General features: G+C 56.0%; 9 protein-coding genes across 9 annotated transcripts; 5 read left to right on the top strand and 4 right to left on the bottom strand.

Annotated features, from left to right (window-relative positions):
- The first annotated feature begins 513 nt into the window (after window positions 1-513).
- Window positions 514-2,561, top strand: BKA78DRAFT_94371 (uncharacterized protein). The gene is made up of 2 exons (XM_066894021.1): window positions 514-639; window positions 686-2,561. Exon 2 carries the CDS (start codon window positions 716-718, stop codon window positions 2,489-2,491), a length of 1,776 nt encoding a protein of 591 aa, XP_066746287.1. The 5' UTR covers window positions 514-639; window positions 686-715; the 3' UTR covers window positions 2,492-2,561.
- A 1,185-nt stretch (window positions 2,562-3,746) lies between these two features.
- BKA78DRAFT_248207 (uncharacterized protein) lies at window positions 3,747-4,889 on the bottom strand (the record flags this gene model as incomplete). The annotated part of the gene is made up of 2 exons (XM_066884365.1): window positions 3,747-3,943; window positions 4,139-4,889. The coding sequence occupies 2 exons, from the start codon at window positions 4,887-4,889 to the stop codon at window positions 3,747-3,749; spliced, it is 948 nt and encodes a 315-aa protein (XP_066746286.1).
- Window positions 4,890-5,455: 566 nt separating this feature from the next.
- BKA78DRAFT_248351 (cyclin-like protein) lies at window positions 5,456-6,758 on the bottom strand (the record flags this gene model as incomplete). The annotated part of the gene is made up of 2 exons (XM_066884382.1): window positions 5,456-6,391; window positions 6,438-6,758. 2 exons carry the CDS (start codon window positions 6,756-6,758, stop codon window positions 5,456-5,458), a joined length of 1,257 nt encoding a protein of 418 aa, XP_066746285.1.
- Window positions 6,759-7,062: 304 nt separating this feature from the next.
- BKA78DRAFT_308299 (nucleotide-diphospho-sugar transferase) lies at window positions 7,063-8,252 on the top strand. Its single transcript, XM_066887934.1, has 2 exons — window positions 7,063-7,386; window positions 7,448-8,252. Exons 1-2 carry the CDS (start codon window positions 7,283-7,285, stop codon window positions 8,067-8,069), a joined length of 726 nt encoding a protein of 241 aa, XP_066746284.1. The 5' UTR covers window positions 7,063-7,282; the 3' UTR covers window positions 8,070-8,252.
- On the bottom strand, window positions 8,253-10,147 carry BKA78DRAFT_308297 (galactokinase-like protein). The gene is made up of 3 exons (XM_066887933.1): window positions 9,803-10,147; window positions 9,295-9,752; window positions 8,253-9,245 (listed from the first exon to the last, which is right to left on the bottom strand). Exons 1-3 carry the CDS (start codon window positions 9,965-9,967, stop codon window positions 8,294-8,296), a joined length of 1,575 nt encoding a protein of 524 aa, XP_066746283.1. The 5' UTR covers window positions 9,968-10,147; the 3' UTR covers window positions 8,253-8,293.
- Window positions 10,148-12,545: 2,398 nt separating this feature from the next.
- Window positions 12,546-15,038, top strand: BKA78DRAFT_247773 (putative ABC transporter; the record flags this gene model as incomplete). The annotated part of the gene is made up of 1 exon (XM_066884324.1): window positions 12,546-15,038. A coding segment is annotated over one exon (2,493 nt), but the record flags the coding sequence as incomplete, so codon positions are not given.
- A 2,190-nt stretch (window positions 15,039-17,228) lies between these two features.
- BKA78DRAFT_94253 (uncharacterized protein) lies at window positions 17,229-17,935 on the top strand. The gene has a single exon (XM_066894018.1). The coding sequence runs from the start codon at window positions 17,303-17,305 to the stop codon at window positions 17,765-17,767; it is 465 nt and encodes a 154-aa protein (XP_066746281.1). The 5' UTR covers window positions 17,229-17,302; the 3' UTR covers window positions 17,768-17,935.
- A 624-nt stretch (window positions 17,936-18,559) lies between these two features.
- BKA78DRAFT_94255 (uncharacterized protein) lies at window positions 18,560-20,476 on the bottom strand. Its single transcript, XM_066894019.1, has one exon. The coding sequence runs from the start codon at window positions 20,140-20,142 to the stop codon at window positions 18,754-18,756; it is 1,389 nt and encodes a 462-aa protein (XP_066746280.1). The 5' UTR covers window positions 20,143-20,476; the 3' UTR covers window positions 18,560-18,753.
- A 120-nt stretch (window positions 20,477-20,596) lies between these two features.
- On the top strand, window positions 20,597-21,379 carry BKA78DRAFT_248307 (DASH complex subunit Duo1-domain-containing protein; the record flags this gene model as incomplete). The annotated part of the gene is made up of 2 exons (XM_066884376.1): window positions 20,597-20,854; window positions 20,906-21,379. The coding sequence occupies 2 exons, from the start codon at window positions 20,597-20,599 to the stop codon at window positions 21,377-21,379; spliced, it is 732 nt and encodes a 243-aa protein (XP_066746279.1).
- Window positions 21,380-21,565: the final 186 nt, after the last annotated feature.

Below are 21,565 nucleotides of genomic sequence, written 5' to 3'. Positions count from 1 at the left end.
AGTCGACATCTGCAACCATTCGACCAATCAGACGCGTCGAACGCGTTGTCGTTATAAGCGCCCACTGCAACATCTCCAGGACTACGCCGCCATCCACGCGCCGCCACGCCCCCCATTGCAGGCGCTTAAGGCTCCAAAAATGATCCCGAACGAGTTGGTTTTGGGGTCCACCGTCAGCGTGAGGCCCGAATGCCACGACAATCCTGCGTCCCCACAGAGGACGAACCGATCCTGTCGGATTTCTTCTGGACCGCTCAAAGCCCACAATAGCCCCATTGTGGGTTGCAATCGCGCATAAGCCTCCCGCTGCGGACTGATCAGTTTCACAGGGCTCGCTCTGCGGATCCACAGTCCATGACACTCGGCCTTGGGGTCCTAAATCGAGCATGCTGTGTGTTTCATCCTGTTTGCCGCCAATCCATGTCTCTGGACATGACGGGCCTCGTGCTCTTGGAATAAGTACCAACAGCTTTGCCGCATACCAACTGCCTTCGACAGTCACCTCTTTTCAGTTTCAGACCTTTTTCATTGTCCATTCTGTTGCTGTTTCTTCTTAGATTTCCCCTTTGGAGCTGGTCTCCACTTTCAGAAAAAGTCCACCAATAATCTTCCTCTAGATCTCTCTCTCTACGCCATTGCGTAAGTCAAATTTCCCTCTTTCGTGAAATTTTCTGATCCCATTTAGTCAGGAAGCGCCGGCATCTTCTCCAGGACCATGTACGCAAGACAAACTACGCCTCCTTCTATCCCGGTGCATTTGTATCCGGAATATCTTAATCAGCCTCCTTTCGAGATGCCATACATTACCCCAGAGGCATCACCAGAGGCTTGCGGCGTCACATCTGCCGCATCCAGGTCACCATTCCGGCAACATGGACCCATGCTGTTGCCGAAAATCAGGTCCCAGGACCAAACCACCGAGCCGACTGGCAGTGGCCCCATTCGACACCGCAGGACGGTGTCTTCTGCCAGTGGCCAAAGCTACAGTCCCTACAACCGCTCTTCCTTTGACCGTCGCTCCATGAGCCCTCCTGAGAGCCACTGCTCTTTTGGATCCGCAACTTCGACATCTCTCCTTTCTGCTTACGATTCTGGTCTACCTTCGGGCCTAAATTCACCCATTAAGCTCGCAAACTCTCGCTGCTCTTCTGTGGCTGCTCGACATGCCCGCTCCCCTTCTGTTTCTTCTGCGCGGACACATTCTCGCTCCGTGTCTTCCACCACGGCCGACGAAGCTGCGGTCAGCCGTTTTGCATACCATGCGCCTCGCCAAGTACCGCAGTATGTCACTTCTCAGCCGTCGGTCAACGCGGCAACTGCAATGCCGTCGAATCAATTTCAGGGATATCCACATGAAGAACAATCCTCTGCAATTCAACAACCAGTCCAGCAGTCACTTGCCCACGGGCTTGCCGTTGAATCATTTGGCCAGCCCCTGGCAACTACAACGCTCATGGACTATCTCACGGCCCCAAATCCGTCTCCAGCTCTTGTCCAGCGAGTTACCACTGGGACTCGCAACATGAGCGGCACGCACTACTGGTGGGACATTCGCAACCTGCGCAGCTGGACCGACTTTTCCATCGACACAATCAGTTCAATTCCTGGCTTCATGCCGCTTCTGAACATTCCGGTCGACGAGCAATCACTGCCGACTCCATCCCGCCCCAATCTTCGACCAGACAGTGAGTCAGATCTGCACGACACATGCCGCGAATTTTACGGGGTCAAGATCAACGCGGCACTGCAAGTAGCACAGGGCGGGTCACACATGGTGATGCGATCCTTCAAGGGAACGCCCTCCTCTCAAACCCCTGTCGACTTCGTCTCTAACTACATGACCGACTACGAAAAGACTATCTACGGTGACGCGCGTGGACGCGTTGTCGGCATCGTCAAGGCGTACGACACATGGAACACGGGGATGCGGCGCGAGCCGCCCAATAAGCAGGTGTACTACCTGGCCGGGCTGGCGCACCTGCACCGCGTGATGCGCGAGCACGGCTGCCGCTACGGCTTCATTATGAACGAGATCGAGCTGCTGTGCGTGCGGTGTGGCGGCGGACCGGAGGACGCTGCGGCGGCGGGCTCCGCGCGCCCTGCCACCACCAACACCGTCGTCAGTCCCGACTCCGGGGCCGGCGTTCCGCTGTTCGGCTTCCTGGAGCTCAGCGAGCCGATTGAGATTTCGAGGCATAGCAGCCGCCAGCAGCAGCGCGTGGCGCCGCAGATGACAGCTGGCCTGGCGCTCTGGTTCCTGCACATGCTTGCGAAGGAGAACCCTTTGCCAGGCATCGCGGGCAGCTGGCGCATGGAGGTGGGCGGACCCGCAGCCTTGACCAGACAGCACTGTCTAGACAAGGATGTGTGGATCCCCAAGCCGAACCTCAGCGAGAAGAGGGAGGCCAAGCGGCTGCGCGGCTGGGTGTTTCCCGAGGAACCCCTGAACCGGAAGGAGTGCGCCAGGGGCAAGAGGAGTAATAGGATGTAGGACGAGCTTTTCTTTCCGAGCTTTTCTGGTTCTTTGTGCACATTTCCACCGTTTGGATATATGTGGGGCGAGGCTGCTGGTTCAGCTTCGAGACACGTCTGGTCTTTCTTCTCTGTTTTGTTGTCACAGCGGCATTGCATTTATCGGCGCAGGGATTTTGATTTGTAGTTTTGAGCATTGGGAAGGGGGTTCGATGGGAAAAGTGGAGGTGGTATACCCAGTAGAGGACTGGTTTCAATCAAATTCCAGGACTCAATTTGCGAAAAGCCCAACCCACCACAGCGCGTGATTAGGATGTCAGACCCACGGCTTGTTGTCGAGTCCTGGCGAGCAAGAAGCATTCAGATTTCGTCACGACAGTGCGGACGGACAGGGAGCATTCAGGCACCTTGAATTGGAAAAATCAGATTCTCCTTTTCCGTACCTCTTTCCCAACGCCTACAAACCTGCGCCATCCTAGCTGACTCCTCTTCTATCCCACGAAGAACGCCTATTAAAAACAACTATACTGTGCGGCAACAATGGAGCCAAAAAAGAGAGATGGATTCAGCTCAAGCCATGAAGCACGAGAAAAAGAAAAGAATCATCGTCGGATCGCTACTCCTCTGCTCATTCATTCCTCCCTTGAAGCAGCTCACTGCATCGCTTTGGCACCACTTGCTTAGGTATTTGGGACGTGTGCGGCTCCAATGAGAGAAACGTCACTATACCTGCACACCTCTAGCAGTATGCGCGGGCACGAAGTCTCTTGCAGATCTCCGCATTGTGCGCCACACCGCTTCCAACGAGACAACGCAGACGGTCACAGGAAAAGCCCCATGTCATCCGGACCGACTCGTTGGCCTCGTCTCGTGGTCGAGGGTGGGTGGCGACAAAGACTGAAGTGGAGCTCGCGTCCGTCGAGTGATGTCGGCTGAGGTGGTGCCACTGTACCCACGCGCACCGTCCAGACGACTCCGGACTCCAGCTTTTCTCTCCTTCTTCTCCGCATTCGGTTTGCGGTCGGGCCATGGGTTTGGGGGGACATTCGGACTTTAAATCGACGGCAGGTGGTTGTCGGGTTTGCGGTTTTGGGTGTGGCCGCGGAGACTGGACACTCCTACATCCGCTCTTCGATGGAAATGGCCCGGATGCGTCGTCGAAAGGGAGAGGTGCAGGCAGTCGAATGCTCTCAGTCCACCTCCCTGGTTGTCTGCGACAGGCCGTCCTGACTCCGCCAGTCTCTTCTCTCACACCCCTCGATCCCATCTCTTCCTTAAGCAACCATCATACTCCTCAACCAGACCCTAAACGCACCCTCCACGCTCTTGCTAAAGCTGATCCAAAACGCCACCATCTCGTTCGCGCCAGGCGGGGCGCAGCGCTCAACAACCGCGCGCACGCGCACGTCGCGACACCCGCGCAGCGCAACGACCAGCTGCTCGACCCACTCGAAGTCGATGCCGGCCAGCGCTTTGAGGCCGAGGCCGTAGACGAGGTGAGGTTGGAGTTGGTGGGGCGGAGACGATGAGGAGGAAGAAGGACTGCTGCCGGGCTCAGAGACGGGCGACGTGGGCGTCGCGATGCCGCTGTCGGCCCTGCTGGCGACCTTGCGCGGCTGGACGAGGCGGAAGTGGTCGACGCTGAGGCTGGGCACGCCGTCCCAACCGTCGCCGTCGCCGTCGCTCTCGACATCTCCCTCGGCGTCGTCCCCGGCATTCTCAGGATGACTCCCCCTCCTCCCCCTCCCCTCCGGCTTCCCCGCCACAACACCCAACTCCAACACCAACTCCTCGCGTCTTAGCTCCCTTGCCATGTACTCGCACGCGCTCTTCCACTCGGCGCGATCCCACTCCTTCTCGCCCGGCAGGGCGCCCTTGACCAGCGCCAGCCGCCGCACGCTGCGGCGCGCGAGCGGGGTCAGTGCCGACAAAAATGGCTCGATGGCTTCAATGTGCGTGTCGAAGTCGAACATGTAGCTCGAGTACAGCAGCGCGGCAGCCTCCGAGTGGATCAACCGGCACACGCCCAGCAGCCCCGTCGCGCCCTGCAATCCGGGGTTCGCACGCAGCGTGTACGTCGTCGCGTGCGTGCCGCTGGTCGAGAAGCGCGAGGCGCCAATGGCCGTGGTGCGGGCGTGGTAGGTGGGGCGGGAGGACCTGGTGGATGAAGAAGCGGTGCAGAGGTGCTTGTGGGCGTGTTGGGGGTCGATGGTGCGGATCTGGAGCGTGCGAGGGGGCACCAGGGGATTGAGGTCGTCGGCGTTGCTGTCTTGCGAGTCTGGCGCCGCGACGGAGTTCTTGTTGCGCGGAGTGGGTGCGTCGGCGCTCGCTGGCAGCAGGAGCAGCTCGTATATCATGAGGCGGATCTCGGTGGGCAGGCGGAGGAAGGGAGATGGGTTTGGTGTTGTGGTAGACATGGTGGCTAGCACCGACATGGTCGAGGACGAGGAGTAGTCGTGTTGTTCAATTGCACAATCAAACACCTCAGCAGCGAGCCGGGCAGTTTTGCAAGAATCTGTGAGAGCGATAAGCAACGAAAACACTCAGAGTGGATCAGACGGAAAGAAGAGCGAAGTGGGACTACGGGTAAGGCCGCGACCCGGCCCCTGTTGTCTCCATCATGGTGCCCCCGATGACGAAAACCGCTCCGCCGTCATTGGTCGGTGCCCCTGGCATATCGGTTGCTCACCACCACAGTGCCTGCTTTCAAATGTCGCGATCAATAATCATTTTTTTGAGATACTCACTCCAAACCAAAGTCGGCTGCCCTAACAGACTGTCGCTCCGCAGCTCTTGGAAACCCGAACCATCTCAACCCAGAAAAAACGCCCGCGCTGATGCATGAGGTATTATAACCGATCCTGATAACTCCTCAACCGCTGACAAAACCACTCAACACCTTGGTGTCTGGATCATGTCTTCCACCAAAACAAGCTTGTGGTTTCCAAATCTTGACCCCATATCCGTACCCCGCGGGGAAACTCTACTCCTCCACCTCGCCCTCTTCGCTGAGGTCATCGTCGGCAGCTGTCGCCTTTTTTGCTTCTCCGTCAGACCCCTGCGTCCGTTCGACCGATGCCCCGTTGCGCTCGGCTTGGTGTTGTTTCGGGCCCGGCTCGCTCTCTGTCGTTTTCAGACGCTTCGGTCCCGGTTCTTCTTCAGGGGCATCCCTTTTTGTTGTTTCCGATTGGGCGTGCTCTCCCTTGTCGCCATTGGTCGCGCTGTCGTCGTCCCCTTTGCTGGGCTCCTCGCGAGGCCTCTTGACGCCTTGCTCGCTGCCGGTGGGTTCGACGCTGACGGAACTGGCGGCGGGACTCATTGGCGTCTGAGATATCCTTAGTCTGGTCGCTGCACTGATAGTGTCGCCATCTTCGGCAGTCCGTAGACCTACGTAAATGTTCTCCATGCCCTCCTTGACGGGCGCCTTTTCGTAGATGCTGGCCATGTAGTTGCATGCGCGCCTCATGTCCTTGAGCTTTACGTACTGTGTCTCCCACCATGGTTTGCCGTCCTCGTCGGGAAAGCTGACGTCACAGAGCCGGGCGCCGCAGTAGAGTGCCGCAGCTGCAATCGTGCGGGAAGTGAATAGCAGACACAATTGGGTCGCGTGGCTGTCGTTGATAAAGGTCCAAGCTGCATTTCTAACGCGCTTGTTGTGTTCCATGCCGAAGTACTTGAGCATATCGAACAAAATTTTGTAGGGCGACTCGATTGTGAGGTCGAAACAGATGGTCTCCAGAAGGACGTCCTCGTGGTACAGAATCGTGTCTCTCCAGCGCCAAAAGTCTTTGGTTTGTTCGTCGACGAGTAGGTTGGGGTTCTTCTGGGCGACCCTGCAGCATGCGATGACGAGCTCCTTCATCTTGCGGCAGTTCTCTTCAACCTTGGTGGCGAGGAAGAGCGATGTTGCAGCAATTTGCTATCTCGTGTTAGATGTGCCAGCATTCAGCAGGTGCACAACTCACATAATGGTGGAGCGCCTTGTATCCATCCTTGTTGACGAGCGATCGACGCGTTATGAAGCGGTGGAGGAAGACACCGGCCGTGGAAAGTGTGAGTTGCGGAAGCTTGAGCATAACGCCGACCTGGACAATGAAGTTCATGCCCTTGCGGCGCAACTCCCGCTCGTCTGCTGGCGACATGCCATCTTCAATTGACGGCGTGTGTAGGAGCTCGTCCTCGGTGAAGATCCATTGCTGTTCAGCCTTCGCGGCGATGGGATTCGGCGGTCTTGGGCGCTCAGCGCGCTCGCGCGGGCGAGAGGGAACGGGGTGAGTAGAGGGCATGTCAGATCAGAGTGCGGAGGGTGGCGCGTCGGGTCGCGAATCAATCAAGGTTGCGGAGGTGGTGTAGGCAAAGCCGGTGCGGGATGAAGCTCGACGCGGACATTCGTGTTTGGTTTTGGTTGAAAAGATCAGAAGGATTTCGGTAAGAGGCGTCGAGGCATGGAGGCGAGTGGGTTAGTAATGAAGTGAAGTGAACCAGGTAAGTGTTAAAAGTGAAGATAGCAGGGTCGTGAGGTTCGCAGTTGACCGTTGCGTCGGGGCGGCGGGGCCATCCGGAGGCTTGGCATGGATTCATGCCCGTCCAATCACGTGTCGGGACACCTTGCTCCCGTCCGAGTCCCTCGCTGCTTGAGCTCAACCCTGTCCAGCTCCAACACTTTTGAATATCGATCCAGCCAGGGCTCCTGATAGCTTCTTGTGTCCACCGTCCGCTCCTTACTCTCATCACCCCAGGCCTTGACGTTCGTCCTCACCGCAAGACTCCGCCAGTTCGCAGCCACTCCTTCACACCCAATTCGACCGCCATGGCCTCCAAGACCAACAAGTACTCCGTCATCCTGCCCACCTACAATGAGCGCCGCAACCTGCCCATCATAACCTGGCTTCTCGCCAAAACCTTCACCGAGAAGTAAGGGCGACGCCAACAACCATCAGCCTCATCCCCAATGCGCTAACAACACAAACCCCAGCAACCTCGACTGGGAGCTCATCATCGTCGACGACGGCTCGCCCGACGGCACCCAAGAGGTCGCCCAGCAGCTGCAAACCGCGTACAGCCCATCGCGCGTCGTACTCAAGCCGCGCGCAGGCAAGCTCGGCCTGGGCACCGCCTACGTGCACGGCCTGCAGTTCGCGACGGGCAACTTCGTCATCATCATGGACGCCGACTTCAGCCACCACCCCAAGTTTATTGCCGAGATGGTCCGCGTGCAAAAGGAGCGCAACTACGACATTGTCACCGGCACGCGCTACGCCGGCAACGGCGGCGTCTACGGTTGGGACCTCAAGCGCAAGTTTGTCTCGCGCGGTGCCAATCTGTTTGCCGACACTGTCCTGAGGCCAGGCGTCAGCGACTTGACTGGTAGCTTCCGCCTGTACAAGAGGGAGGTGCTGCAAAAGGTCATTACGAGCACCGAGAGCAAGGGATACACTTTCCAGATGGAGATGATGGTGAGGGCAAAGGGCATGGGGTTTTCCGTCGCCGAGGTCCCAATTACGTTTGTGGACCGCCTGTACGGCGAGAGCAAGCTGGGTGGTGACGAGATCGTCGAGTACGCCAAGGGTGTGCTCAACCTGTGGCTCAAGGTCTGAGTGTTTGAAAAAGGAGAATGTCGCTGGCATTGAAAATCGGCGTTGGGGCTCACGGTGGCGTGGCAAGGCCTGGATTATCAGAGAATACCAATTTCTTGACATGCGGCGCCGCCGTCATTCTGTTGTACGCGGCAAGACTTTATGTACTATTTTAGAGAAATTCAATGTTCAATTAATGCAAAAAGGCGTAAATTTCCAAGGGGTATTTCTCAGGGGCCAGCGCTTCAGAGCACACCATCTCCAGTGACCTTGAATACTGAGCTGCCAGATCCAGGTTTGCTGACAACGATTGCCTCCTCCAGCTTCTCGTCCGTGATGCTCGGGAACTTCTTCTTGTAGTACTTGTTGATCCAAGTCTCCTTGACCTTCTCAACCTTGTCCTTTGGCACGAGATGTACGCTGCAGCCGCCCCAGCCAGCGCCGGTAAGTCTGCTTCCCAATGCGCCAGCGCTGATGGCCAGCTCGCACAGCTCATCCAACTCCGGACAACTGCACTCGTAGAGATCGCGGCATGATTCTTGGGTTTCATTCATCAATGCTCCAAGGTCCTTGAGGAGCTCCTTGGTGTTGCCATCCTTGGGCTCCGGTGGGTGGTCCAGAAGTGTCAAGAACTTGCCCACACGGACGGCTTCGTTGAAGACGTGAAGAGCGCGCTGGCGCAGTTTGAAGCGCTCCGCACGGACGGGAAATTGGGAGGTGAACCGCTGGTTCAACTCTTCCACAGACACGCCGAGAATCTCTGAAATTTGCTCACGAGTGTATCCTTCCTCTTGCGGCAGATATTCTCCGGTAATCCGGACAAGCTCCTCGAGCTGCTCCTGGAATTGCTCCAGCGGCGTTGCGTTGCTGTTGCTGTTCAACGGCCTCTCTTCGAAGAATGTGTCGTGGAAACCACGGAGACTGACGCCAAGAGGGGACGAGTCCTGAGGAAGCGGCTTCTTCAACCCAAAAATCCTGGCGAGAAATGCTGCTGCCAAAGAGCACTCGACTACGCGCAGATTGTAGCAGACTGGTCCGGTGACGTGCTTGTCTGCAGCCACGAAGGACTGCGCAATGACAAAAGTGAGCTCCGGGTTGGTGTGGGGGAAGGAGATGGCCCTTGCAGAGAGTTCAGGCTTGAATGACACGTATAGGGCGCTGCCGCGATCCGAAAAGACAGAAGCGGATTGGTCCATGCTGGCAGGAAATCAGTCACAATTATGGAGAAAAAATTGGGTAGACAAACCCTCCAGAGTTGACACCAACGGCGCGCTCGGACACAATGGCAAGCTCCACAAGCTCCTTCTTGTCCACGTGCTCTTCACCATTTGCCTTCATGACAGCCAGCGCACTTGCGCAAACAAAGGCAGCGCTGCTCGACAGTCCGCCGCCCGCTGGCACGGTTCCGTCCATCAGAATATCCATGCCAACCGAGGCAAACTCCGAAGTGCCCTTCTTTTGCGCCAGGAGCTTGGATGCTCCACGCAGGCCAGACTTGAAGTAATTGGTCCATTCGTGCGCCGTAGCATCGATTGGGATCTCGCCTTGTCTTGGTATCTCGAACTCGCGCGTCTCAAACTTGTCGGGGTTGACATTGGCTATGCGAACCAGAGGGCCTTCGGAGGCGGGGCGAATGGCGACGGCGAGGAGGACGTCGGCAGTCACTGCCATGGGCAGGACCTCGTAGAGCGAATAGTCAATGTGCTGGACCGAATCAGCATCGTGGAATGTTAGGGCGAGAGATTGGACCCCACCTCACCGATGATGTTGACACGCCCCGGGCTACGAGACACAAATTCGGCGGGACGACCATATTTGGCCTTGAAGGTGGTGAGCAAGTTTTCCCAGCGCTTCTGCTGCACAGGAATAGCGTCTTCGGGATAAATGTCCTTCAACGAGCTCGCAGTTGGTACTTCCATGGCGAAAGCGGGGCGGTGGTGCGACTGAGAAACTGGATGGATGATGTGGGAGGTGATACAACCATCAAGGTGCGGAGGAGACAGGTGGAAGAAGCCCACGGGGAAATAAAGAGATTGTGGGGAGGCTAGGTGGTCCGGTGCGAGTGGAGCTGCCCTGGTGCTGGCGATGTGACATCAAACGGTTGCTTGCTCTTTAAGGACTCGGCGGCGCTGCCCCGCCTGCCCCGCCATCAGGCGCGCGTGGCTGCTCCGATGCTGCGCCGCATCATGATGACAATGCCATCCAAAAAATATGTACGTCGAATGGCTCTCTCAGCATAGTGGTGGATGGAGTGTTTCTCGGATTGTGTGCGGTTGGAGGTTTGGACACGGAAAAGTTTTACTACCTACATGGGCAGAGCAACACCTTCCAGCTGCGTGATGCCGCCTATACTACCACGACCGGACGATCATGCGCTCAACATGTCGTGTCACGATGATTTTGAAGAACAAATAAACTGAATGCCGAGGTTTTGTGCGAAGAGAGCACATGCATTGATTGTCAAAGAGCATTCATGTGGCGAATCTCGTTGTACAACACCATGAAAGTGGAAAATTTACGCGTTGAAAATAGGTTAGCCGAGCTCTATCCATGGATCTCTTTTGAATCTGAACTTGAAGCAGCAGTAAAGCGGTGTTGTGCTGTGATTGAATCTAGTCTAGCGTTGAGCATAGGGAGTTTGCAGTTCCAATAGGCGGCTTAGCTACAGGTAGTCTATCCTCCTACCAGCAGCACAAAAGTCGACGGGTCCATTGCGTACCTGGCTATCGCATGCACCTTAGCTCAATTGGGCAGTTGGCCATGTCCAATTGCCATGGCAGCTTTTGGCCCAAGGCCAGCGACAGCGAATAAACCCACCCGGACTAGCCGAACCATGTCTGGTTCGCCAGGACAGCAGATCGCCTCAGCCCATCACCACAGAGCACCCCTACTGCTCGCCTGTACCTTCAGCCTTCCAGATGCGAACGATAGCTGCCACGAACTGTTCGCTATGCACGTCACCTTTTATGCGGCGGCAAGGCGGCCGGCTGGCTACAGTGACAGCTCCTCCACGTGCTTGATGCCCAAAGCTGTAAGACATGCCGATATTCCACACCTCAGCCAGCCGCAGGCCAGCGACACTGTTCCACTTAAGATGACTTGTATGCCTAGGTGCTCTTCTTCATTTTGTCCTTCCTCTTACTTTTGAATCAATGGCAGCCTTGTGTTCATCCAAGCCATGTTGATGTTGCCGCACCCCTCGACCGCCAGTCTCATTCAATCCGTCATTGTGCAGGGCTCGGAGCACAACAGCCCATTCTGAGTCTACCAGCCGAGGCGTAAACGAAGCGGCGTCCGGGCCACATGGTTTGTACCTTCTCTGTATGGCGACCATTGCGAAGAAATGGCAAGAGCTTGGAAATCAGAATGAGTGAGCCGCTCACCACAGGCCGCCCACAATGATGACTGCGACGAACGGACGTGACTCTCAGCCCTACCGAAAAGTCCGCGACGCCCCCAGACCAAAAAAGCAACAAAAGGCAAAAAAATCAAGCAAGGCATGGCAGAGGGGGTTGTGATGAATGCAATCCCCCGCAGCCATCAGACCCGCCAGCAAGTGAGAGCAAGGCTACGATGCCAATCCCACCCCAGTAGTGGCGCGCTCAAAGTCACCTGGCCCACGACCAAAGCCGATGGGTGGCTGCTTACCAGTTGGAATGCAGGGCGAAAAGCAGGCTGTCAGAGGCACAGAGGAGCGGTAAAGCCGGAGTCTGACTGGCTGCTTCGCGGCGAGGCACGATGTTCTGCTGTACAACCGTGTGCTTCCGGTTCCTCCTTTGCATCGCTGCTCGGTACGACATTCTCCATGTTCACCATGTGCGCGGATCTCTGATGACTCAGCCTGCTAACATGGGGGCTGGTGCCCGTGCGGAGCAGCCGTCCACCGGGCATTCGGTCCTGTGTGGAATTTTGAATCCAACTTATATACACTATCGATGACCCGCCCGGCTACCAGGAATTCGTTGGAGCCCTAGCTCACTGGACATGCGGCCATCCTAAAGGCCCTGTCGTATGGCTGACCGCACACTGGACCCCAAAACCAAAAGCTGCTTTGCATCGAGGCGTTAGGCGTCAGGGGCTGTGCCTCTGCCCCAGCTATCCGGATTAACTGCAACTCTTGACCTCGGGCGTCGTTGCCTTCGACGCATGCCAACGCCGCTGTGGCAAGCAAAAGAGAAGTCTCTACCGGACTTCCGCATTGCATGTGCCGCCGCAGCTGCCCTCCGCCGCAGTTGGCCTTTGCCGCGCGACAGTCACCAGCCCTGAGCCTGACCTCATATCGTCCTGACCAACTGCTGGACCTCGCCGCAATCCTCCTGACTGACACACACCTAACCAACACTCTTTCGCTCCATACTGCCTTTCTCGCGCATGTCCATGTTTGCCGCCGCCAAACAATTGCTCTAACAACCTCCTTTTTCCTTTCTCTTAAGCCCTCTGGTCCTCCATCACCCGCGCAACAATCAACGCGGCCTCCTCAACCGACCCAAAGATACCATGGAATCTCTCTCCCATGAGCTTCAGGCTCTGGAAATCATCCGCCAGCTTTATCCCTTCGTTCTGGTGATTTGCTTCGTGGGACTTCTCATCTTCGATTTTGCTCTACGATTACCGCCCAAAGACGGAGCGGTGCCGCCGAAGTGGCGCCTTCTTATTCAGTCCTTGATAGTCCTGATCATCTTCACGTATGCTGGTGAAGCTACGACGTACGTTGTCCGCAGTCTGGTCGAGCGCGGCTGGTGGGCCGGACAGAACAAGGTCATATTTGTCCTCTCATCCGTTCTGGTATGGGGGATCATATCCCTCATTCTAGTCGATTCAACGACGCCAAGATGGCTGCCTTATACTGGAACTTGGGCCACCGCACTGGCGCTGGAAGTCACCATCTTTGTCTTGTCGACGGCTGTCCAGTCTGAGACGAGCACATTCGACACCATCCAAAAGGCTCTTGCGATTGTGCGAATCTCAATGGTCTTTGCACTTTCAGTTGCTGGCATAAAGGTTGAGTGGACCAGTAAGAGGAGGCATTCTGGCGCCGATGAGGAGAACCAGCCTCTACTAGGAGCCGACGCGAACGGTACGGCGGAAGCACAGAGGGACTGTAAAAGCTATGGCACGGCCGAGACGACTGAGGAGACCGAATCTGAAGAGCGGGAGGACAGCTACTGCGACGAGCAGGAAGAGCAAAAGAAAAAGACGCAAGAAAAGTTGCGCCAGCGTGTGCTTGAGCAAGGAGGCTGGTGGGGATACACCAAGCAATTCTTGATATTCCTCCCCCTGATATGGCCAGCCAGGAATCGGAAGATGCAATTCTACCTCGTCGTAATTACCCTTTGCATAATCGCAGAGCGTGCCTTGAACCTCTTGATACCACGCCAGATTGGAATCATCACCAACACATTGGCCGAGGACCATGGCACTCATCGCGTTCCATGGAAGGAGATTTCGGTCTGGATTGGATTGCGCATCCTCAACTCAAGAGCTGGTGTAGACGGCATAGAGGTCCTTGTGCAGACCCTTTTGACGCAATTTGCCTACTCACGGCTGACTGTGGCTGCTTTTCAACACGTCATGGGGCTCTCCATGGACTTTCACAACGACAAGAGCTCCGGCGAGCTGCTAAAGTCGGTGGAGCAAGGCCATTCTCTCACCTCCCTTGTGGAGTACTTGTTCGTCGACACGGCGCCTCTCGCGATCGACCTGGTTGTCGTATTCCTCTACCTCGCCAACCTTTTTGATGGATACCTGGCCTTTACCGTGGTTGTCGTGGCGGTCACTTATATTTGGACTGCTATCAAGCTCACGACCATGAATAGGACAGGACGCCGCCTTTGGGTGGACAAATATGTAAAAGAGAACAGGATCCTGTATGAATCTGTCAGCAACTGGCAGACAGTCGCCTATTTCAACCGCGCCAGACACGAGGAAAGCCGACTCAGTGTCGCTATAGACGAGCACGTCGATGCATATGTTCGATACATCTTTTACTACAACATCGTATTCGCCGTCGAGGGCCTCATCATGCTTCTGGGCCTCCTTGTTGTCAGCTTCTTGGCCGCATACCGCATATCTGAAGGCACTGCGACTGTTGGCAGCTTTGTTATGCTCATGTCATACTGGTCGACCCTTTCAAGTCCCCTGTCGAGACTTGCAAGCTGCTACAACAAGCTCTCCTCCGACCTCATCGACGCCGAAAGGATGCTGGATTTATTTCAAACCAAGAGCAGCGTTCCAGACCTGCCAGACGCACCCGAGCTCCAGGTCACCAGCGCAAGAGTCGAATTCCAGAATGTCAGCTATGCCTACGATGAGCGCAAACCGGCAATCAAAGACATCAGTTTCATGGCTGAACCAGGCCAGACCATTGCACTTGTGGGCGAGACCGGCTCCGGCAAGTCTACAACACTCAAGCTGTTGATGCGGTTCTACGACGTGAGTTCAGGAAGCATCCAAATCGACGGTCAAGACATTCGCCATGTCAAGCTTGACAGTCTGCGAGATAGCATGGGGGTAGTGCCCCAGGATCCGTCCATGTTCAACATGTCCATCATGGAAAACATTCGCTATGCTCGCCTTGACGCTACGGATGAGGAGGTTCACGACGCTTGTCGCGCCGCTGCTGTGCACGACAAGATCATGACATTCCCAGACAAATATCGATCAAAGGTTGGTGAGCGAGGCGTCAAGCTTTCCGGCGGAGAGCTTCAGCGGATAGCCATCGCCCGTGTGCTCCTGAAGAGCCCCCAGATGGTCCTCCTGGACGAAGCCACCTCGGCTGTGGACTCAGAGACCGAGATCCAGATTCAGGAGGCATTCAAGAAATTGAGCAAGGGCCGTACAACATTTGTCGTTGCTCACAGACTCTCCACTATCATGGATGCGGATCTCATTTTGGTGATGAATGAGGGAACCATTATTGAAAGAGGCACACACCAAGAACTACTTGCTCGTAGGGGCAAGTATCTCGCGCTTTGGACAAAACAGACCTCCAGCAGGCGGCAGGCAGACTCGGAATGCACAACGGTAGAGGCATCAGATGACGAGCTTCTGCTCAAGGGCCCTGAGTCCTCAAGCGGAGACGAGAACAACGACACACAACTGGATCAAGTGGATGGCTGTGCGGAATCCAAACCAGACCAATCATCAGGGGCATCCAGCAGCGACGAATCCGCCACATGCCAACCTAATTGCACCAAGAAAAAAGGGAAGACGCGAAAGGGCAGCAGTTCTTCCTCACGATCAGGCTCCAACACAGCTCCAACAGGCAGACAACGAGCCGCCAACGCTCCTCTGCAGACGCTGACACCCAAGCCAACATACGGAACACAAACAGGTGGCACAAAAGCTAAAAGCCCAGAACCTCAAACCGCTCCAACCAAAACTTCTCCTACTAATCCATCATTGGAAAGCTCACAAAATCATCCGGTCACGGGTCTTCTCATGCCGGCATCCGAAAAGAAGGGGCAGCAAGAATATCTGGCTCTGACCGGAAGCAGCGGCGCTTCTGTACCCTCAGCAAAGAACGACGCGTCGTCGTCGAATTCGCAGCGGCACAGCCACCACGACAGCGACGAGACTGGTGCAACGTTTGTCAGCGCCGCGGAACACGCCGCTGCTGAGTCGACAGCACCGTCCACGACAGACGCAGCGACCCGCGAGGATGACGCACAACAAGCGCCCAGACGAGACTAGAGGCAGCACCCCGACCACGCGCGTCTCTGACAAGAGCTGAATGGGGAGGCAAAATAGCGGTCAGTGGCAATGGAGAGCATTTGGGATCTGACAGCTTGGATGACGGTATGGTGGTTGTTGTTGCATCGCAACATCTCTCGACTTGTTGGCATGCCAAGTTGGCCGTTGGTCATCGCCGCCGCCGCAGCCACACCTACCACTCACATCACGATGCCCCTCTACACCCATCCAACCTCGCGCCTTCCTGATTGGGCGGAATCGGATCAGCAGCCACAACTCTAAACGCGAGCGGCATGAACGGCATGACCGAGCGAGCAGCAGGCGGCGATCGCCTGCCTCCTGAGTCAAAAATACTCGACGTATCGGAAAATACACTGGCTACTTGGTGAGACCCACGGAACTGGGCGGAGCTTCTTCAGTTTCGAGTTTCATTGGATGCTGTTGTTGGCAAGAGAGGCGGCTGATGAGTGGTGGATGGGCGCGCTCTTGTGACGCTGGTGGAAGGCAGCATCTGATCTGACATGCTGCCTTGCCGCGCGCGCTGCTGGCTCTCACGGCGCGTGCAGCCTTGTCGTCGTCGTCGACCAAACGCCATGCCCACCCTTTCTTATCAGATCCAATCTGAGGTCGCCTCCAGTCTTTGCGGCTTGAGACAGGGACAAGCCTTCTAGAAGCCTGGTCAACCAACGCCTGCCTGCCTGCCTGCCTGCGTGCCTGCCTGTTTGCCTATCCGCCTGGCTCCCACGATGCAAAATCAATAAAACACCGCTGCAGCCACAGAGCCCCAACTCCCCTACACCATCACTTGCATCCCGCGGCTCTTTTCCCTATCCACATTGCTCGGTTCGGCTTGGCTTGGTTCGGTCTCCCATTTTTTTCCTTGCGGCATTTCTCCCGTTGGCATCTTTCCTACAGTCTCCTATCTCCTATCTCACAGCTACTTTATTCCTATGACCTACCTAGTCTCATGTCGGCTCTTTCTGCTGCTTTTGCTGCCGTGTCGTGCCTGGTCCATCTCGTTGTTTCGTCTCTCTCTCTCTCTCTCGCCTTTGCATCCTTCCATCGTTGTTGGTCTCGTCACTGGCTCTTCCGGCATCACTCAAATCACGCGTTCGGGTTCCTCGTTGGCGGTGGTAGGTTGGGTAGATGAGCTGCTTGCTTTGTCTGCGCGGATCAAATCGCCACGGTAGTCTGATTGGTTACCTTGATGGCTTGCTAGCGGGCCAAGTAAGGGCTTTGACGAATGAAGCAAATGAAAACCTAATGCCGGTCGGTATGGTTCGTCTTGATGGTGATATTGATGTTGGTGTTTTGCTGCATCACCATGTGCGTGGCTGACTCTGGATGTGTCGTATTGTGCTGTGCATGCACGTCGATGTTTGACCGGTGTCTGCCTCCTGTCTAGGCAGTGTCTGTCGTCTTGGTATAGAGTCTACTAAGCTGCCTTTTGCGAGCAGCCTTCCGTTCTCCCCCTAGTCTTACTCTGGGATTTTGTTTGCTTTTTGGACTTTTTTTTTGCGTCGAGATGGTCATCGCCTTGAATAGAGGGTCGGAGTCCTCAAATGCTTCTTGTTAGTGCTCTCTCTCGCCCTACGAGCTCAAATGCGCAAGTCTTCTGGCCGCAAGGCACTCGACTGATCCCTCCTGTTCATACACAAACCCGCTTCGAGAGCAAGACCCACGTGCGACGAGACGAGCAACTTGTCCGACGCAAGAGCATGGAGAACGGCAATTTTCGATTGTCGGGTTCAATTTCATCTACCTACTGGTCAAGCGGCAAAGTGCGCCTGAGCATTTTTTATCTACGAGCCACCATCCAGTCCGTTCCATCCCGCCTTCCACCAGTCCGACCAAGAGAATCAAGCCATGTCGTTCCTCCCATCCGTGTAGCAGCAGCGCCAATCAATCCGAATGAAAGCCCTTTAACCGACGTCGTCCTCCAATCGCAGTACCGAGGCCGGTTCAAGAAGAAGAAAACGAAGGCAATAAAAGGTGTGGTCGTTGTTGTGTTGAAAACAAAGAATTGAGGGAAAGAGGTTGCGCCAACCAGCCTGACGGTCATCATTCCCAACCCTGCAATCAATCCGAAGGAGAATCACACACAAAAGAAGAAGAGCAAATTGATCCTCGAGGTTGTCTTTTTTCTTTCAGGCAGTCTTGAGTGAAAACTTGAACTGTGAGTCGAAGAGTCGAAACTGTTCAAGTCCGTTGACCGATTCAAGGAGCCATCAGAGCAGTGGGCCGAGCCTTGACGGCGTGGGTGATAGTCCAGTGAATAGAGCAACAAACAAGGGCCTGGGTGTTGATTCGCGAGGGTCGAGTCGTGTTGTCGAGATGGAAAAGGGTTGAAGCAAGCAGGGGCGATGTTGTCGTGTAGCGTGCAGACCAAGCTTTTTTCGATTGCTGTTTGCTTTTTTCCAACGCGCGTGAAGTGCCAATTTGCGCGTGCAGATCAAGACTTGAAGGCCGAGACTGCTCGTGTCGCGATTTTGAAGAGAGCACGTTCAACGGACGTCGGCCAACGCGACAACAAGAAAGGGGCAAAATCGAATGGGACAAGAGTTTACGCAAGGGGAAGCAAGTGCTATGTGGGGAATCGTTTGCTGATGGGTATGACGGGGTAAGGAAAATCAAGTCGACCGGTGACGATTAGCGAAGCAGGGGGCAAGCAATCAAGGAGATTCGTTACACCAATTGAGGACCAACCCAGCCTGGACTGGGTCGGCGAAAGTGTGAATCCTCAGAAACGCCGGGCCGGTGCTGTGCAAATGACAAATCGAGAACGCTCAAGCGTTTGATACCAAGACAATTTTGATGAGAATGGTGAGTTGTGGGCGGTTGTCGGTCAAGTGTGCTTCTGTCAAACAGGAACCATGTAAAGTTCAACATTGATTCCAGTTTCGATGAGGCTTTTTGAGTGTCCAAGGAAATGAAGAGTGCATAGCGCGGCGATGTAATCTTCCGTCTACACACATCTTCATCTGTAAAAGCGCGTATAGGATGAGGATGACTCCTAATGCATCGAGCTGGAAGCTTTGGCTTGCGTTGCGCTTCGGGTCCTCTTGGCGCCGACGGCTTCGAGAAGCTCGCCCTCCCTCTTGGGATTCGTAGCACCCGAGCCAGACTTGGTGCGGCGCCAGTTGTTGAAGAACGGGCTGCGTTTCTTAGGCACATCTAGCGGCACGTCGAGTCCCTGCTCATCTTGACGAGCGTGGCTTGGCGAATGTTGTGGAGATGGGCCCGCGTCGGCAATGGCGTCTTTCTTGGTCGAGGCGCGAGTCGGACGAGTCGAAGGAGGTGTGCCGATGTTGAAGAAGCGCTGCTTTGCGGGAGTCTGGGCTGCGACGCCCTGCTGAGGAACTTGACAGTGGTTGCCGGAGTTGGTCGTCATGTCGAACTCGTCAAAGTCTTCCTCGGCAGACTTGGAAGCGCGAGCGCGTTGCTGCTCCTCGTTTGGCCAGAGCAGGCGTGGCTTGATCGACGAGCGGGTGAGGCGACGCGGACCCGTTTTGGCGGCAGCCAGGTGACGCACAGGGCTACCTCCAAGAGGTTTTTCGGACTCGTCGACGTCGCTGTCTCCAGGCCGCTCGACAAACTCTGAGAACATCTTTCTTCCGCGATGGACGTGGATGACACCCTCGTTGTTGCGAGCTCGGCGCTCCATGATTTCGTCGCGCTTGGATTTGGGCTTGCTCGAGCTAGCGACAGGCTTGGAGCGGGTTTCACCGGGCTTCGTGATGAACGGATTGTCCTCGTCTTCGTTGACGCTGGGCACACGTTCCTTGCCATCCGTGTAGATTTCGATCTTGCTGCTCTTGTCGCATTCGAGCGACTCTGCGAAGCTGCCCATTTCGAAGCCGGCGCGCTTCTTCTTGCGAGCGGTCCTTGGCGGCATTGCGTCGTCGATGGAAGCAGGACGGTCGTGAAACAGTACGCGCGCAGTGGAGCCGAATGCCGCTTGAGACACCTTGCGTTTGCCGGGTGTCTTGGCTGGGGTCTGTGGAATGGTTGAAGCCGTTGAGGAGCTAGAGGACTCGACTTTGGAACTGGTGTTGAAAGGGTCGGAGGAGTCGTAGTCGAAGCTGCGGACAAGTCGGGATTGAAAAGCACTGGCGGCGGTGCGCTTCACAGGTGAGCGTGGTGAAGATGGAGGTGAAATGGTTTGCGCAGTGGTCGAAGAGTGCGGCGAAGTGCGCCTGCCAACAGGTGTGGATGCGCGGGCTTGTCGGCGGGACGATTTCTGGGGTGACGCAGAGCGGTTGTCGTGATGTTCTTGCAGGTTCTCTTCGCGCTGCTGTTGCGCGACGCGGCGTGAACGACGGTATGGCTCCCAGTCATCGAACTGCGGACCAGGCGCAGGCGGGGTAGAAATGCCGTCGTGAAGTGGAGGTGTGGCGGCCATGGTGAGCAGGCACTCGTACTCAGGGCGATGGGACAACCAAGGTAGAGGTGCCCGGGTAACGGTCCTACGGTTTGCGGCCGGGATCTAAACAAAGGCGGCGACGCGGTCTGCTAGCGGACGTTGTGGGCGAGCAATGCAGCAAGAGCAACCGTCCAAGGGGTGGGAAGACTCGAATTATGAGGTCGCAGGAGCAGGAGACGTTGGAGAAAGTGTTGGACGGAAGGTGAGATGCAAGGATAGTGCGAGTGAGGGTGCGGAGATGGATGGTGTCGCAGGCTGGGCTGGCGATGCTGGCACCGGGCGGGAATGTGGGAGGCTGACCTGGTCCGAGCGCCCTCTTAAAGCGTGTTATTTACGCGACCGTGCTTAATGACTTCCTTCTCGACCACTTCCTCTGCAATTACTCCTCTACCGCCGCCAACTCTCTCTCTATCCAATCAATCATCTTGTCACCATGGCCGACAACCTCTCCGACTCGGAAATTGATTTCGACACTCCCGCACCCGCAACCAAGTCCAAGGTTCCACTTGCAGACCCACATTCGCCCTCCGCGTCTCCAGATCAACCAAGGCACCAGCGCACAGAATCGCGTTATACTACCCAAGAGGCTCGAGAGGCTGCATTGAGACGAGAGCTGGAACAGGTGCGCTCAGTCAACAAGGTCATCGAGGGCGTTGTCGAGAGTCTGGAAAAGGCGCGCTCCAACATGAATGTAAGGGTTATTTACTCCCTGGCCTGCACTTTTGCTGATTCCTCCCCAAAGACTGTCAATCACACGGTCAACTCAGCCTCCACCCTCCTCCACACCTGGACGCGCATTCTCTCCGCGACCGAGCACAACCAACGACTCATTCTGAGCCCCAACTGGCAAGGCGCTTCGCAAGATCTCGCTGACATCGAAGCGGACGAGATCGCTGCCCGGCAAGCAGCCTCACGCCGTGAGCGCGAGGAAGCGGCGCGTCGGGAAGCCGCCTTGCGCAAGGCGGAAGAGGATGAACGGCGGAGAGCCGAGGCCGCAGCCAGACCTACCAGTGCGGCTGGTACAAGAGGCAGGAGAGGAGGTTTGAGGGGCAGGGCCAGTGCAAGCAGTGCGCCGACGACGGGAGGACGTCCAACGACATCGTATGTGGGTGTCGGTGGCCAAGGTGGTGTGAGAGGAACAGCAAGACAAACAGCAGCATCAAGAGCAGGGAGCGGCATTGGCAGAGGAGGTTTGAGAGGCCGCGGCAGGGGCTGACGTCTGCGTTCCCTTCTTGTGGGAGAAGCAAATACTCTTGTCGTGGGCTTGCTAAGATTCAAGCGGCTTGACCATGAGATGATCCAGGACGACCACATGGCGCAACAACAAGTCCGAACTTTGCGACGAGGAATAATGATACATTCTCAGCGCAGCAGGACCTAGCTTGCTTATATGGAGAGAGGG

This window comes from Phyllosticta capitalensis (genome assembly GCF_038381095.1).
Source record: "Phyllosticta capitalensis strain CBS 128856 chromosome Unknown BKA78scaffold_3, whole genome shotgun sequence".
Classification (NCBI taxonomy): domain Eukaryota; kingdom Fungi; phylum Ascomycota; class Dothideomycetes; order Botryosphaeriales; family Phyllostictaceae; genus Phyllosticta; species Phyllosticta capitalensis.
The sequence above is the reverse complement of the archived record's forward strand: the minus strand, read 5'-3'. Positions and strand labels throughout refer to the sequence as shown.

Bases quoted from the DNA above. Each gene is read 5' to 3' on its own strand.
- BKA78DRAFT_94371 (XM_066894021.1), top strand. From the start codon at position 716: ATGTACGCAAGACAAACTACGCCTCCTTCTATCCCGGTGCATTTGTAT.
- BKA78DRAFT_308297 (XM_066887933.1), bottom strand. From the start codon at position 9,967: ATGGAAGTACCAACTGCGAGCTCGTTGAAGGACATTTATCCCGAAGAC. The intron at 9,753-9,802 runs GTGGGGTCCAAT...GATTCGGTCCAG, and splicing joins GTGTCAACATCATCGGTGAG to CACATTGACTATTCGCTCTA. The intron at 9,246-9,294 runs GTTTGTCTACCC...ATTTCCTGCCAG, and splicing joins GTTGGTGTCAACTCTGGAGG to CATGGACCAATCCGCTTCTG.
- BKA78DRAFT_94255 (XM_066894019.1), bottom strand. From the start codon at position 20,142: ATGGCCGCCACACCTCCACTTCACGACGGCATTTCTACCCCGCCTGCG.
- BKA78DRAFT_94253 (XM_066894018.1), top strand. From the start codon at position 17,303: ATGCTTCTTGTTAGTGCTCTCTCTCGCCCTACGAGCTCAAATGCGCAA.
- BKA78DRAFT_308299 (XM_066887934.1), top strand. From the start codon at position 7,283: ATGGCCTCCAAGACCAACAAGTACTCCGTCATCCTGCCCACCTACAAT. The intron at 7,387-7,447 runs GTAAGGGCGACG...CACAAACCCCAG, and splicing joins GCCAAAACCTTCACCGAGAA to CAACCTCGACTGGGAGCTCA.